The sequence below is a fragment of the Manacus candei genome, unplaced genomic scaffold (assembly GCF_025592945.1).
Source record: "Manacus candei isolate 608988 ecotype Guabito, Panama unplaced genomic scaffold, ASM2559294v1 h1tg000050l, whole genome shotgun sequence".
Taxonomy (NCBI): Eukaryota; Metazoa; Chordata; class Aves; order Passeriformes; family Pipridae; genus Manacus; species Manacus candei.
Genome location: NW_026138098.1, coordinates 29,884,428 through 29,900,462, shown reverse-complemented (window position 1 = coordinate 29,900,462; position 16,035 = coordinate 29,884,428). Strand labels below are relative to the sequence as shown.

General features: G+C 38.2%; 1 protein-coding gene across 8 annotated transcripts in view; it reads left to right on the top strand.

Annotated features, from left to right (window-relative positions):
* The window catches only part of CCSER2 (coiled-coil serine rich protein 2), a 65,685-nt gene that overhangs the window by 2,706 nt on the left and 46,944 nt on the right, over positions 1 to 16,035 (top strand). For 5 of the 8 annotated variants that reach the window (XR_007906704.1, XM_051799790.1, XM_051799788.1 and 2 more), the window contains 2 exons: positions 9,683 to 11,160; positions 12,036 to 12,238. Coding sequence is in view for 7 of the 8 variants with exons in the window: in XM_051799790.1 (XP_051655750.1) it covers positions 9,723 to 11,160; positions 12,036 to 12,238 (1,641 nt within the window). In the remaining variant the exon portion in view is untranslated. The remainder of the gene's footprint in view (positions 1 to 9,682; positions 11,161 to 12,035; positions 12,239 to 16,035) is intronic. The other 3 variants (XM_051799791.1, XM_051799795.1, XM_051799794.1) reach the window with 1 other exon arrangement.

The following is a 16,035-nucleotide window of genomic DNA, read 5'->3' as shown; positions in this document are numbered from 1 at the left end:
AATGGCTGATAAGGATTCGCTTTGATGAGGTGGTTGAACAAGTATAGATCAGGAATAACCCTTAAATTGCAAATAATTTATTCCCTGAAGCCATAGAAATTCTGTGCTTTTAGGCTAATCAGCCCAGGTGGCTTGTGACACACACAGCACAGGGGAAGCATCCAGGGAGAACTGAAAATCCTGGTTTCTCTTTACTTAAAAATACCTTGTATTTTAAGCTGGACACTCAAGAATCTCTTCTAGATAGATACAGAGATTGTCACTACAATGTGGATTACTATGATACAAAACCGACTCATTTTTTTTGTAAATTGTGTTAAAGATAGGCTTTATTTAAATGCATTTTTTTGGTCTTATATGTTAAAATTATCACGTAGACATGTTGATATGTAGTTTTGATGAGTTGGGGGATACTATGACTTTTTTTCATCTCAGTAAGGCAGACTTGCATAGGTGGGAATTTGTCAAGGCCCAAGCTGCTGCTGTTTGTGCTCCTCTCCTCAAGTCTCCTGCCACTGTCTTTCAACCTGCATAGCCTTGTCCATCAGTAGAGTTAAAAAGAGAAAAAAACGATCTTTTAATCATAAAAGCATTCTGAAATGGTAATCTATAAAAATAAAACTTTACAATGACTAAATTTGAGATCTTGATTAGCCAAAACAAATTATATTTATCACCTTCCTGTAAATTTTAGGAAACAATAAGCATAGATGAGTAACTCTGAAACTAATCCTGTGGACAAACTGTCGCTGGTAACTGAAGTTACAAGTGTCGGTTTCTTGGAGAATCTTTTTTTTCCCAGGAAACTGACCTCGGTGGATACATTCCAGGATAGCTCTGTATCAGAAAATCGGTAGGAAAACACAAAATACAGGCTGCCAGTCTGTGGGCAAAACATACTGGTGTTTGTTATGCCAAGTTGTTTGGTACTCAAATATTTTTAGGGAGTTTGGTTTTGAGATTGGGAACTGATTTATAGCAGTGCATTAGCCAGAAGCTGGATGTGTCTAACACTAATGAAATTAAATTCAATAGCAAGAAAATGATAGTTAGAACATGTGGTTCAAAAATTAACAAGTTTCAACTGAAAACTGTAATACAGCAGTATTTTTGGTTAAGGGTGGATGTTAAAGAGAAGTCAAACTTCAAATAATACAGGATCTTCTTGAAAGCATGTGGATGTGAAACAAACTGCTGTGTTTGTTAGCAAGGAGAGCAGAAATCAGTGGCCCTTCCTTGCAATGCAGGGAGTTTACAAGTAGTTTTAGTAGTTTTCCTTGGGAATCTGTGCAAGACAGTGAAATAACCTTTAAAAGAATTACTAGTAGGGCTCTGGAACTCCTTGCTTGAGGCAGTCATGGATGAAAAGTTTAGGGGCTCAAGGACAGGTTACATAAGATAGTGGACAAGAGATCTGTGGAGGGTTCCTAAACAAGCTGCGTCAAATTCAAGAAATCCTATGAATTGAAAGCAGCTGAATGTTGAGGAAGCACATTGAATATTTGCTCTGATCATCCCTTCCCTGGTACATTTTTTTTTTTAAGGCTACCCTAGGAGACAATGGGATTTTTGTATTCCTCACCTTTAAAATAAAATTGACTGTCAGAACTATATGGAGAATTGAATCTGGGCATTGAAGTGTCATGATCCAAACCTAGGGAAATATCATGATTTGTATAATATTTCCAGCTTATCCAAGATTCACTGTCTATCTTTCATGATAGTAGTGTTGAAGATTTTCTTTGGCAGTCCTTTTTCTAGTATTTTTTTTTTAATCCAGCAGCGGCTGACTTAACAGTATGTTTTTTTTTTTTTTTAGATATGTAGCTATGTGTTGACATGTTCTTGCCTGAAGATTGTGATCTTATGTAAAAAGCTAAACTATGCTGAAATAGCATTGGCAGTATGTAGAAAAGAAGATCTCAGAACTATTTTCTTCTGTCTTCCTTCTGGTTCATCTTGTCTAATCTTGCTCACTTATTACCTGTGAACCTCTTCAAGCTTATAGAAGATATCTCAGTACCAGTGGCTCTATGAATTACATGCAGTCTCCTCCAGTTATTCCACTTGTCATTCAGCTTAACCTATAACTATAATTCTTAGGCAGGAGGAGAAAGAATGATCATGTGTGGCTGCAGGGGAGAAAATGCTTTTATATTGGTGGAAAGCACAGCCTCCTTGCAGATTTAAACTAATGGAAATTCTTAATCTTTAAATACCCACATAGATAAACTGTTCAGCAGTGGTTCAGACGGGCAATATTGTTTCTGTCATTAGTCATTATTTAATCATTACAAAATACATACTGAAAAATATCTGGTTGTACCACTGTAAGATGGTTCTAACTCAAGGCATCTCAATGTTTTTCCATGGAGAAGATGCATCAGTTGAATAAACAAACTAGGGGGGTAGGATGGACAAGATGGCAGTCTAGAAGGGATATTTCCAGTTAAAATCAGTTGCATTCCAAGTTTCACTGGGCTTTCAGCCTGCCTGTTCTTATCAGCAAGAAAATCCTGCTCCAGGTACATAAGTAGCAGAAAATGGTAACTGGAAGCTGACTGGAGAGTATTACTGAATCAATAGTGAAGTCTTTCCAAGGAGACTTAGAGGTGGGAATAGTGTGTTGGAAGCATTTGGTGACAGTGGGTAGTGCTGAGGAAAAAAGGGATGCTCCTCTGTTGTTATGTGAAATATTTGTAGAGAACAGCAGGTGATTCTTGCTGGTTTGCAGTATGACATTGCTTTTCAGACAGATGTGATCTTTCTGGATTTATTCTTACAAGGCAGATTAAGTTACCAATGTGAAGTGCTATTGCTGAAGGACTAATACCATCAGCAAAAGCAGTGGCCTGTTTCTGCTCTCAGTTGCTTTGATGCTGACACAATCACAAAATTTTTGAAAGGAGGGATTGACATCCACCATTTCACTTGTAGAAAGCTTTAATTCTAGACTGCAGTTGATGTTTAGGGTTTTTCAGTAAGTCTTAACCACAGCATAAAATTTAATTTGCCTTTATGATATAAACAAGGAATGTCACCTTTAAAATTGTTCTGAAAGATATCTTTCTGACTGCCTTCTGCCTTATTAGCCATGTAGGAATGCCAAAAATCAGGGGTCTGTTTGAGAAACCTTAGAAATAAGTCTTTGATGGGAGAGATCAGAGTCTTTCCAATACGTATGTACACACACAGAGGCATGTACACAATTGTGGTTTATTTTGCCACAGAAATCTTGCCAAATACAAGGGAGTGTTAAGACAGCAAAGGAGAGGAACCTAGATATAGATGTGCGTTATAGTATGTTTGTTTGGGGTTTTTTTGTGGTGGTGGGAAATGCTTGAGTAACAGAATAGTTTTTTGCTTATTTGTAGCCGAGTGACTTTGTCTTTAGGTCGCAGGGCATTAGATCTGTCAGGCAGGCAGGTACTGTCTGTCTGTCCTTACTTTGGTTTTTCCCCTTTCTGTTTATTATCCTTGCAAATTTGGTAACAATTTAAAGTGTCATCAGAGAGTTGAAGCAAATAAAGGCTCTTTGTGTCTCTCCAGCAAAGATGTTGAGAACAATGTGTCTTTTGCAGTTTAAGAGCTTTTAAGCAACCCTACTGAGGAAGCTTTACTTGCTCGCTGAGATTGAATCTCTTGAATTGATTCAGTTCACAGAAGGCTGTTTGTTGTGTAACGTAACAAATGAAGTAATCCACATAATTTAATTCCCTTTAACAGCCATGTTTCATCACTGGAGCTAGATACTTCTCATGGCTATGTCAATGGATGTCAATTGTTTCTGATTGATTACAATGTATCCCACCCACCTCTTGTGGTGTTCTCAGGATCAGCACACCTAATGCAGTGCTCTGTCAGCTGCACCTTGTGTCCTTTGGGTTTCCAGTGACAGCCACACTGTGTTTTGGGTCGTGTGTTTTGGAGTTGGTCATGCAGGGACCGTGTGGTGTTTATATGTGCAGGTACAGAGTTGACTTTGGTAGCCCAGGTTTAACAAGACCTTTTGAAGAAGGGAATTGAAGACTTCCTCAAAGAGGATGCATTAGATGAATGGCAGCTTCAGAGGGGAGTGGTGCCTCTCCAGTGGTTTATTCCAGTTGCTGGCTGACCTCTGTCCCTGAGAACAGCTTCATTGTCATTTTCTAATGCAGAAGAAACTGTCATTTCACTTCATGTCTATTTATGAATGAACTATAATAATCTGCAGTAACATTTATGAGGAATGTGAAAGTGCACTTTTAATTCTCTTTCTTCCTTTTTGCAGACTCTGATATTCTATTTTATTGGGAGTAATATAACCCTACCCCCAGGTATCATCTTCCATCTCCTTTTCTTTGTGCTGAAGCTGCTCCTTGCTGCAGCTGGCGAAGCATCTGGACCTTGACGTCTGTCTTGCAGATAAAATTTATATGACATTTTTTCAATAAAATCTTAAGGAGTTTATGATAGCTCATATCCTGTTTGGTTTCAACCTTTTGGTAACGCTTGATGTAAAGATTTGGGGTTTAAAATGTTTAGTCTCTGTTTTGCTAATATGCAAAGCACAAATGGGCAAATGATTAGAAAGCATACAGGTCTGTGCAGATAGCACTTAGCTCTTCTTTGCTTCCTTGAGGTGCTCAGTGTAAAGAGCATTAATGGCAGAGTGAATTGAGAGTGTGGCCCTTAGGGATGTGAGCAGAGTTTTTTATTCTGGAAGTATTTTGGTAGCTTTCTTCTACAAAACAGAGCTGCATTTTGCTATTTCTTTTTCTCCAGTAAGTGCTTGTGTCCTCTTGCCTTACAAAGCATTAAGAAACCCTGTTCTGATGAATAACAACAATGCCTTTAAAGATGGCAAGAGATGTCATATTTTTTGCTGTATTGACTGAAGATATTGTTCAGTGTTAGAAATACAGAAACCTCAATCTCTTCATGACATATTTCTTGTTTTCTTCTCCCTTTACTCATTATTGTGTTCTTTGTCCTAGTGCATTCTGACTGACAGTAAGTAAAATTCAGCACAAGAGCAGCTTGGATAACTGGTTTACTTGGTGTTTGATAGATCTACCCTTACAAGTGGATAGAACATCATAAGCTTGAGGGAGGAAGAATAGAGAAGGACTTGCCTCTAAGCTGTCTTGAGATCTGAAAACAGAATCTCACAACTTCAGACACAGAAGAACAAGGTGATTGCAGAGAAATAGAACAATAAGCACTGTCTTGGAATTTCTTGCCATGCTTCGTGGCAGTGGTACCTTCAGAAAGCAGACTGTCAAGGAAGCTGGTGTTAACCACTGCAGCTTGGACATAGGAAAGGGAGAGAGGCTAAAATTCATGGATGCCTTCATAAAGCATTGGGCATTGATTCAAGATGAGAGGTGTTTTGGAGAAACTGAAGAGAGGAGGAGTAAGGCAGGGTTGGAGGATTTTACTGCAGAGCTGGTAAATTTTACTGGATCTTGCAGTTGAGAAGTAGTGGCGTTTTTGACTGAGCTGAAACCAGTCTGTGCTGGGTAAACAACACAAAATATATGACAGTTGTGAATACTCAGAGTTCTGTCTTGGAGCCATCAGAACTTCTAGTTGCATTCTGATTCAATGCAATTTGTACAGCATGCAAAACTTCCTCAGGACTCATGATCCTTGATTCCCCAACGCTTGTCCTGCTCAGAGCAGTTGTTTGCTGGGCAGATCTGCCAGTTTTTTGCATTCTGCTGAGCTCCCATGGTTCTCTTAAAGCTACAACTGATTTGCAACTGTGCTCCTCATCTTGCAGCGTTCTTAAGTACGTGATAAAGAAGCCTTTTGCTGCATCTGTTGCAGGGGCCTCCCTGATTTTTCCCTTACGACATTCAACACCTCCCTACACTGTTGGAAATATGATATATTCACATAAATGCCCTAATGCATTTTTAGTTACATTTTTAAGAAAAATAGTTCTTAAGTTATGCTTGTTTCACTACAAATCAGTGGTGAAAAGATCTTCATACTGTGTGTCCTGAATAGAAAAACAAATAAATAAATAAGAAGCTGTGGTGCTAAAACCCAGAGATGTAGAGAGAGCTGGTTTTGTAAGTCGTGCACAGGACAGAGTTGAAATGCACGTGCACTTAAATTCATGTGACTGAAACATAAATCTGGAGCTGTTGGCATAGCAATGGGTCTGCAGAATGGAATTGGTCTCTCCTGTCACCAGTCTGTCAGAGATGCCTCATCCAGCAGCTGTATATTCCACGCTGCTGTGACAACAGGAGGAGAATTCAGTCCCACTGATGACAGTCTGGAACTTGAAAATGCTGTTAGCTTTCTGGTGGCGTGGATCATAGGGATCACAACGTTTTAAGGAGCCCAAACTTTGAAATGTATGAACCTTAAGCTGTCTTCTGCTGTAACAATCATTCTGCAACATGTAGGGCAGAGTCTCAGATGCAAAGGTGAACTTAGCTGAGAAGCTAATGTGTAGGAAACTGCCTTCCTGGGGGTATTGAAACAAACTGTGAATGAAGTGAGAGTCAATGTTTTGCTTTCTAGTTGAAACTAATGGTGGAGGATTTTGTTGAGGTGTAAATAATCCTATAGAGAAAGTACAAAGGAGAGTGAGAATGAATATCCTTTTGCTTATCACCAGGATCTTGAATATCCTTGAAGGTAAGGAGGTAGCAGCTTTTCAGTTAATTCAGATTATACTTTAGAGAGGGTCTGTGAGTTTTAATTCCTTTTCCCTGGATCATTATGTAAGGCTAGGCTCCTTATAATTAGCTTAATTCCTGATTAGGCTTGTGTGCACCAGATAATATATTTCCCAAGGCAAAGAATATAAAACTTGTTTGCCCAAATGTCTGTTTTAAAAAATCCATAGATTGCTTAAGTCTAAAAATACTTTGAATTTCTTTATAATACAGCAGACTACAATTTACATTGAACCTGAATTTTGTGGGATGCAGAAATCATTCTATAACTTGCAGGTACTGTGGTGCTTGATAAGGGAGTTTCCTTGTTAGGATACTGTAATCCTTAGCAGTAAATATTTGTCAAGATTAAGGATATTTTAGAGAATTTAGTTTCCCATTTTCTGGGAAAAAACTGCCAAACGTGATGCTGTTTAGTTTTGGTGTTTATTGATGGCATTATATTTCAACAAAACAAATGTAACCCAAATTTGAAAAAGTGGCACAGTAGTTACAGTTAAATAGCTTATAAGATACAGACAGTATTGTTTGTCTTTTAATTTAATTATCTGAAGTGTTTTAAGCAGTCAGTAGAGTTTTCTTGAAGGTAATGTGCTGTCTTTGCCTAATCAAGGATAAATGAGCAAGCACCCTTCCTAGAGAACTGAAAAGTCTCCTTTTCAAGTTTAATGTGCAGCACTTGGTGGAGGATTAAAGTAATCTAATTAAATGGCCTAATTTAAATTTTGCAGTCACCTAAGAGATGGTAGACAGATGTGAAAAGGGAATTATCCATAAAGCATGAAAGTTAAATTAGCAGCTTTCTAATTTAACTTTTTTAATTTGGAAGATTTCTTCACAAGACTTGCCTTTTCTTTAGAGTTGGGTTATCTTCTGAGGGATCTGAGGATTCTGATGCTTGCTGGGAGTCAATTCATCTGGATGCTAAAGGCCATTTTTTTGTTCATGGAGTTATTTTAAAAAAAAAGGTGTACTTCACTACCTTTACTGTATATTGTTGACATAAAGTAAATATCTTTGACATTTGCTCTTAAAGTATAATGATATTTTCCTTTGCAAAGTGTGCAGGTACAATGCAGGCAAAAATCTAACATTAGACACCTAAATCCACATAGAGGCAGGTGTCATACATGATAAATTAAATATTCTGCTGTTTCTGGGGAGGAAATACTTATATGCTTCTTTGTAAACCTGGGTGAGGGTTCTGTCTCTGAAGTGCAAGAATTCCCTGAGTATTTGAAAGCTCGGGATTTGTGTATTTCAGAATGGAAAAGCCCTACCAGTTGTAGGATGTGGATTCTGATGTCTTCACAAGTTAGGAGCCCCTAAAAGCCACGTCTCCAGTACATTTCTCTTTCTATCTTTGTAATGGAAATCTCCTTCCAGAAGTGATGCTCTGGGGCATCCTATTCACTGATAAAATCCTAAAGGCACTTCAGTTTGCATGAATTTAATGCCACTTTGATTTTATCTAAAGTGTTTCTTAGTGAGGTCTTGCAGCTTGGGGAGTGACTCACTTTAAGGTGATGCTTGCTGTGGTTACACAGGATAATTTCTGTAGTTTGAATAAGTATAATGTTACTTGCTATGCGTTGGTTCTCATTGTGATTGTCATGGTTTAAAGATTTTCATTTTTTTTGCAGTCAGCTAGATGTGTAATAGGTCTGGGAAAAGAAAAATATGGGTAATGGTTTAAGGGAATAACATACGAATGACTGAAATTCTGTCTTTAAGACCAATGGGTGGAACTGATAAAAACAAAATCCAGGCTAGCAAAGACAAGATATCCTTTTACAACTGTCCTGAAAAAAACCCCAGAAACCTGGTCTTGCAAATACAGAATTTAACACAAGGCTAAAACGTGTCTTAAGATGCAACATTGAAACTTGGGGACTTCTCAAGGTGGTGGTGTCGGAATTACAAGTCTTTAATAATAGCATTTAGACAGGATTGTATTGTATAGCCAGGCACACCAGCAGACTGGTGCTTACAAAAGGGTGATGGAGGCATAGTTAGTTATCCAAACCATGGGACTGGAAATGTTCATAAGTGGGAAAGAAACAGAAAGTACCTCAAAGCAAGGAGATCACAATTCTCAAGGCAAAAGTTTTTGAGGCAAGGATATTTGTGTAAAGCAGAAATGGTTTTAAAAAATAAGTTTGATATAAAATAGACCAAAATGACGTGACTGTAAGTTGAGATATAACAAATCTTCAATTAAAGAGTGTGGTCGAGTCCCTGTATCCCAAATCAGGTGGATGGAAGCAAAATTCAAGATATGGGGGAATGCATGAATTCTACGAAGATCTTTTTATCTCACACTTTGTTAGCTGGGATTTTGTGTCAGTGAATTGCTGCACAGAAGTAAAACTCTAGAATACACTCACTAACACTGACCTTATGCAACTGTTGCCCTGTACTTCAAGTCTTGTACATGAATAAGTAGATTTCCAAAACAGTTTCCATACAAAGAGGGGGAAAAAATGGCTAGGAATGTTAATCTTGATTTGAGGATATCAGTAAGGTCTGGGAAAAAAATTTCATGGTGAGGGTATATGATGAGTGATTATTTCCTGTGTTATAACATCGACATTGGGGAAACAGAAAATAATCTCAAAAAATTAGCTTTCAGTCTGATTTTATTTTTGCAGGTTTACATTGCTGACCACGGGTTCGTGCTATGTATATTTGTGGCTTTAAAAAAAACACCACCTAAATATCAAAACTTGTAATTTAATAATTGTATCACAATTGAAAAATGCAGTTTGCTGGTCAAAATGGGGAAATGAAAAAAAAAAAACCAAACCAAAAACCCCAGCCCAACCCCTTTTTAAGTTTATTTTATAGATTTCAAAAGGAAGGAAAAGGCAGTTTATGTAGAGAAGGAAAGCTGGGAGAGGGAGCAGGGTACAGTTAGACACAGGAATGTAGGAAGCTCACAGATGCAAATGTATATAAAACTATGTTGTTTAATGTTTGTTTGTTTTTTTTTTTTTATTTCTTAGATTCAAGCACCTTTTAAGGACCAATGTACCCAAATAGCTCATGGAAGAAAAAAATCAAACCAGAACATCCTTGGTTTCCAGGCTACCGAAATATGGAACGAAAACTTTAGGGAGTGTCCTACAACCTGTGCCCAACGGGACGGCCCTTAACTTAGCAGGGAGTCATGGGGGCAAAAATTTCGGCAAGCACAATGGCACTGGCCGCGTGTCTTCCTTCTCTTTCAACTGGAAAAAATCTAACAGATATCAGCTTAACGATCAAAATGGGAGAGAGGCCAACTCTAAACGCAACTGCAATGAAAAATTAATCGATTCTGAGAAGTATCCTCAGTCTCAAGGAGCATTGGGCAACGATGAGCTCAGGGTGGGTTTGAACAGTCCCGCTTCGGTTGCGTCAAAAGCAGCAAAGCAAACCAATATGTTTGTGTCTTCTACCGAGGACTTAAACCCAAAGTCTTTACCTGGACTCTCTGGTTCAGCTAAATTCACCAAAGGTACCCTGCCAGGAAGGACCTCATATTCTGGACTCAATGCTCCAAGATCAAATTTAAATGGATTTTATGGAAATAGGCCAGTGGTAGGTTTGCAGAGACCTAGAGCTAATTCCAGTGCCACAAGGACAAGTTCAGGAGAAAGCCTAGCACAATCTACAGACAATAGCAAGGCTTTTTCCTGTGAAAAAATGGTAAGATCACAAAGTTTTTCACATTCCATTCAGAATTCTTTCCTTCCCACTGCATCTCTAACCAGGTCACATTCCTTTAATAAAGCTGTGGATCTTACAAGGCCTTATCATAGTCAAAATCTGGCTGCCAGGACGTCTCAGAGGTCTACTTTGCTGTCAAGAAACACGTGTCAGTTGGATGTACCCAATGGAAATGAACCGATGAAGTATGGGTTTACCAGACCATACTCTGGTGTGGCAGCTCCTTGTTCCAAGAAACCCCCACTGTCAAATGGATCTGGGTCAGCACCTTCCTTTGGATACAGATTAAGTCGTCCTTCTCTGCTCAAGCCTACCAGGCAGCGCTTTGCTGGGAATACTGCTGTGGATGGCAGCAAAAGTACCTCTCCTGACACACATGCCGTGGAGAGCTCTGAAATTTCAACAAATATTAACAGAGCAGTTGAGAAAAACAGTATTATAGAGAGCAGTGCTCAAAGAACAGGATCTGATGAGGGACTGCATGAAAGTCTGGGAAAACATGGGTCAAAAGTCATGTGTATGAGCGATGATGGAGATGAAATATCTATATCTTCTTTGTCGTCCTCTGAGAAGAATGATTTGAGTGAAGATTTCAGTGATGACTTCATAGATATAGAAGATGCAAACAGAACTATACAAATACAGCAGAAGGAGAGCTGCCTTCAGGAATTAGAGCACGGGAGCATCACGTCCATTGAGCCGTTCACGTCTCTCAAGGAAAGTGGAGGATCTCGCTGTAATGCTGATGAGTGGCTTGATATAAATGTGTCTGGTAAATACTTGTTTTTTATGTTCTGTTTGAAATTTTAGGTACTAAATCAAAATTCTCTGACAGTAGTTATTTAATGTAATTGCCCATTGCTTGTGAATTGTTTCAGAATACAACTTGGCTCTCTGCTGGCATATTTGTTTTCTTATGCCTTTTCTGCATAATAGTTCTTTCCCAATCATTAGAGCTCTTTGTCTTTGTGATAAGAATGAAGGTTACCTCCTTTAAACACATTTGTGATATGGTTGTATCTGTGCTTTGCCATTCATTTTTCTGGGATGGTGATATTTTGAGAAAATTCCAACTCCTCCTCCTTCCACTTCTGTAGGCAGAGAACAGCTGTAACTGCTTCTAAGTGGTGTAAATAAGTGTAGGATGTCTAATTAAATAAGTTAAATTATAAATAGGAATGTTGCTGTTTTTTTGTTTTTTCCTGATATTAATTCTTCAAACATCAGCTGAAGACACTAGAATATGCTTTTGAAAGCCACATTTTCAAGTCTTTGATGGGCTGCTCATGATAAAAGCTTGTTTTGAAAGATATTGCAATTGAAAGACTAGATCCAAAGCATATATTTTTGAACCCACCTTCTAATATGTTAAAGAGATACAGAATTCTAGAAAGTAGCTTTCACTGTGGGTGAATTGGGGCAACATAAAAGGTTAGCAAAGATATAGGTTGGAAGAATACTTAGTTGTAGCTACCAAACCAGCTTAAGCATTTTTCCCCTCTGGGATAAGGGAACAATACTGTAAAATGCTTTCAGATATTCTGCTACAGTATAGTAAAGTTAACACCCCAGTAATACACGTTGTAACATTTATTTTTTGAATATTGGATTGTTTTTGGAACCTTAACTGTTCCTGTTCTCTTGAAGCAGTGGATGACAACAGCGAAAGCACAAAACATACTACCGAGAATGTCATTTCTTCAGAGATGAACTATAGAGCTGGGTCCTCTTTTGAGCTTTCTCCATCTGACAGTTCTGATGGCACATATATGTGGGATGAAGAAGGGTTGGAACCTATAGGAAGCGTCCATCCATGTGGAAGTTACGACTCTTCGGAGATGAACAGCATAGTATGTATTTATACACAGAACTTGAATGATTATATTGGGTTAAATTTATTGCTTATTAAGTGTATTTTTAAAATATCGATGCATTTTTTTATTTGATAATTGTTTCCTCTTTTTTCTGTAGTTGATAGCTTTTTGAAATTTTTTGTTTAGAAACTCCTGTTTCTGGACCGGTGGCCTTGATGAGGCTGTTAACATACATTTTTTTTTTCTCTAAAGTAAGGACAAAGCAGGTCACTCCATATGCAATCTCATAGTAGTGCTCACAAATAAAAGAATTTAATTTCTGCAAATGATAGGTTAAATAATCTCTAAACATAGGAGTGAAAAAGCAAGAAAGTAGCTATTGCCTCTCTAACTTACGTATGTTGTTTCTGTACTACGTGCCTAGAGGGTCCCTGTGAACTGAAGATGATTTTTGATTTCTCAGTTTGTTCAGGCATAGAATCTTTCAGGTAGATACCTGGCTGTAGCAGGACTATGTGCATCTCAACTGTGATGCATAAGGTGCATCACAACCTTTTTCTTGTTGCTAAACTTGAAGCTGAACTGCAGGAAGCGTCATTCAGTCTGAGGGATGGATGGAGAGTTGCTGTGCTGTGATCCTCCAGCTGAGGTCAGGGAGCCAAACTTGAGATTTTGGTGGGCTTGAGGAAAATACTGTCTGTCCTGTTCATATTCCCTTATCTTTGAATTAAGACTTTTGAATTAAGCAACTTGGATTTTATTAACATGATAAAACATTATTAACAATCAGAACATCGAACAAAACCTATTTGATATAATCAATGTGTGTTTCAGATACTGTGTCACCACTGCCAACTTAGAAATGTAGATACCCCTTTCAGACTTGGACAGAGTTTGTGGCATCTACTTAGGCTTTGATTTGTAATTTTAGTAAGGTTCTTTGCTGCAGCCCAAGAGCAGAACAGCAGAGATTGCTCCTGAAAATTGGAAATAGATATGTAATTATCTTCTTTAGGTATAACTACATATGAATTCCTGATATATTTTTAGCTGCTTGTGGTATTGTTTGCTCAGTCTTAAATTATGATGGTGGGATGTAAGGCTTGAAAGAATTTAGCAGTGGTTATTAACTTTTTGTGGCAATTGTGGCCAACTTGGAAAAGCAGTTTGAGACTTTTGTACTATCAGTTTTGTAGCTTTATTGGTGTTTATAGGGAAAAAGCCAAGTTTAATGTAGGCCACTGCAAAAACAAGCACCCTTATCCACAGATACATCTGCATATGTCAGGAAAAGAGAGAAGTTTTTAAACTTTGTCCTTGGTAAGTTATAAATATAGATATTTTGATACATACTGTGTAATTTAACAAACAAGTGGAAGATGCTTCTTTTACCATGCTTTTGGACTATATATCTGGGTTTTGACACATGTGACCTCCATGCATTAATTTGTGCATGTGTATGAATTGATAGTGGATCAATGTTCTGATTGACAGAAGCTGTTGTAAGCCATGTGGAGCAGAGGTACATTAGAAGCCTTTGTTTACTATTTTGGTTTCTTTATTTCTTTATTGAAATTAAATATTTTTTAGAGAGGGCTTAAAAATGGAAGAATGTATTTCCTAGGTTTTGAGGAGGTGGAGAAAGGAAGAAGTTGTAAGGCTTGATGTTGAATCTAGAAAGTCGTGTTTTGTTTCCACCCCTTTTGATTTTGATCCTGTTAGTGCTTCAGAATTTCAGTGCTTACTGTGCTGTGAATTTTTATCTGAGAAAAACATCAATAATACTTGTTTTATTTTTACAAGGCAGACATGTATTTTCAGTCAGCTTGGATTTTGAGGGGGGAAAATGTAGCTCTGAAGTGTTGTGTTGCCTTTTAGTAGTGTTTTTTGTTTTTTTTTTTCCTATGCTTTTTGATTTTGGCAGAAATCATGATATATTCGATTTATTTAGCCTAAAGATTAAACAATTATAGTTTGTAATCTGAAGATGCAGATGAATTTCTGATGTGATTATTCATTATTTCTGAAGAATTAGGTTCTTGGGTAGGTTACTGTAAGCTTTTGTTCCATGTTTTTCCTTTTCTCTGCAAGCAAGGAGTATAAGGACAGGTTAGAAAAAAAAAGAATAATTATTGTGATTAGTCAACACATCTCATGTTTTGATTGCTGGGAGATAACGTGATCAAATTATGCAGTTTCTCCTGTGGTGAGGTAAAAGCAGTTCATATGTGTGTGTCAAAATCCAGTTGATGAGAGTCAGATTTAAGAGTTTGGAGTGCTGGAGCTAATGCCATCCGGACTGCCCCTTGGATTTAGTGTTTCCAGGGCAACCCCAGAGCAGACTGTTGGTTCTGGAGTTTCTGTGGCACAGGCTGGGGTGAGTAGAAGCAATGAGGCTGAGTAGCAATTCAGGGAACTAGATGGGGACTAATTGGTCGTGTAATTTGCATTTTTTTTTTTCATTTCCATCCTGCTGTTGTATTGTTTGTCCTTTAAACTGTATCCTCCTTGGTATCAACAAATACAAAGTGCTAAATGCTTTTCCTAAACTTTTCCATAGATGGCAGTGCAACTCCTACTGGGTGATCTTAGATTTGGAGTGTATGGACTATCTTTGAAAAAAAGGCAGCTTTTGCACAGGGGGTTTTAACTGGGCTTCTGGAATGACAACCAGCATAGGAAGGCAGTGGAAGGAGCTTACTGGCCCCTCAAGCTTATTGCTCCATTTTTGCAGGAAGAAAAGCAGATAACTTTGCTATTCCCAGTACATCTTGGTTTTAAGGACACAGTGGGGAAAGAAGAAAATAAATTTGGTCTCTTTTAGGGCAGTCCTTCTGTTCTTCACTGAGTGAACAGCTATGAAGAAAATGTGCAATCCAGTGTTAGAGGTTTAAAAGTTATACAAATCTGAATAATATCATAAGGTGATGCTGTGGGGACTTACAGCTTGGAGGGAAATGTGTGGATATTTTGTGAGGATGAAAACATTTTTATTATTTCTAATTATGTAACAGAAAATAACTTATTCCACTATCCCTGCTTTTGTTCCATTTTCAGTTTGAGGGCAAGAAGTGGATTGGTTGACTTTCTAACTGCTGGACTCCTTTCAGGTTTCTAAGCATTGATTTCGTTGGTATTCTTTATACTCTTTTCATCAGCTGGTCTTTGCTGCTGAGCACCAAATCACTGATGCTATTCCTGCTCAGTTCTGTGTGAGAGGACTGATGATTAGCAGAGCAGTTGATGGCTCTGTAAATTAGCAACATAAACAATATTTGTCTGTATGTACTCCAACTCGTGTTTAGCTGTGCTGTTTGCTCCTGTCCTGTGTTTCAGCCACTGCTTGTAACACCCAGCTGCTTCACTGTTGTGTGGCAGAAAGCTGCTTAGCAATGTGAGCTTCATTTCACAGCCACTGAATGGGTAGTTAGAAGTGAAGCTTACATCATAATTAAAAGCAAAAAAGCCTTGAAACAAAATAAGGAGTTACATGGCAGAAAGGAAGGGGAAAAAACCAACGAAGCAACCAACCTTAATGGAGATTTACACATTTACTGTGTCTCTAAGTCTGGATTTTGCTCATGATTGTAATGATTGCAAACAACAAAACTTTGCAGTTTACAGAGCCAAGCTGAAACCAGTGATTGAGATCTGTAGTTCCTACAGATGAGTTCTCTTTCACTGAAGGAGGGGACTGTTAGTATTTTGCTTGCCAGTGCCTATTCAGCAGCTGAGAGGGCTGGCAGTCCCTCAGTAAATGTCTGGTAGTTACACATCTGCAGGGCTGTGTCTGATTTCTACTGTGATCTTGGAAATAGCTGCTTAGGACTGAA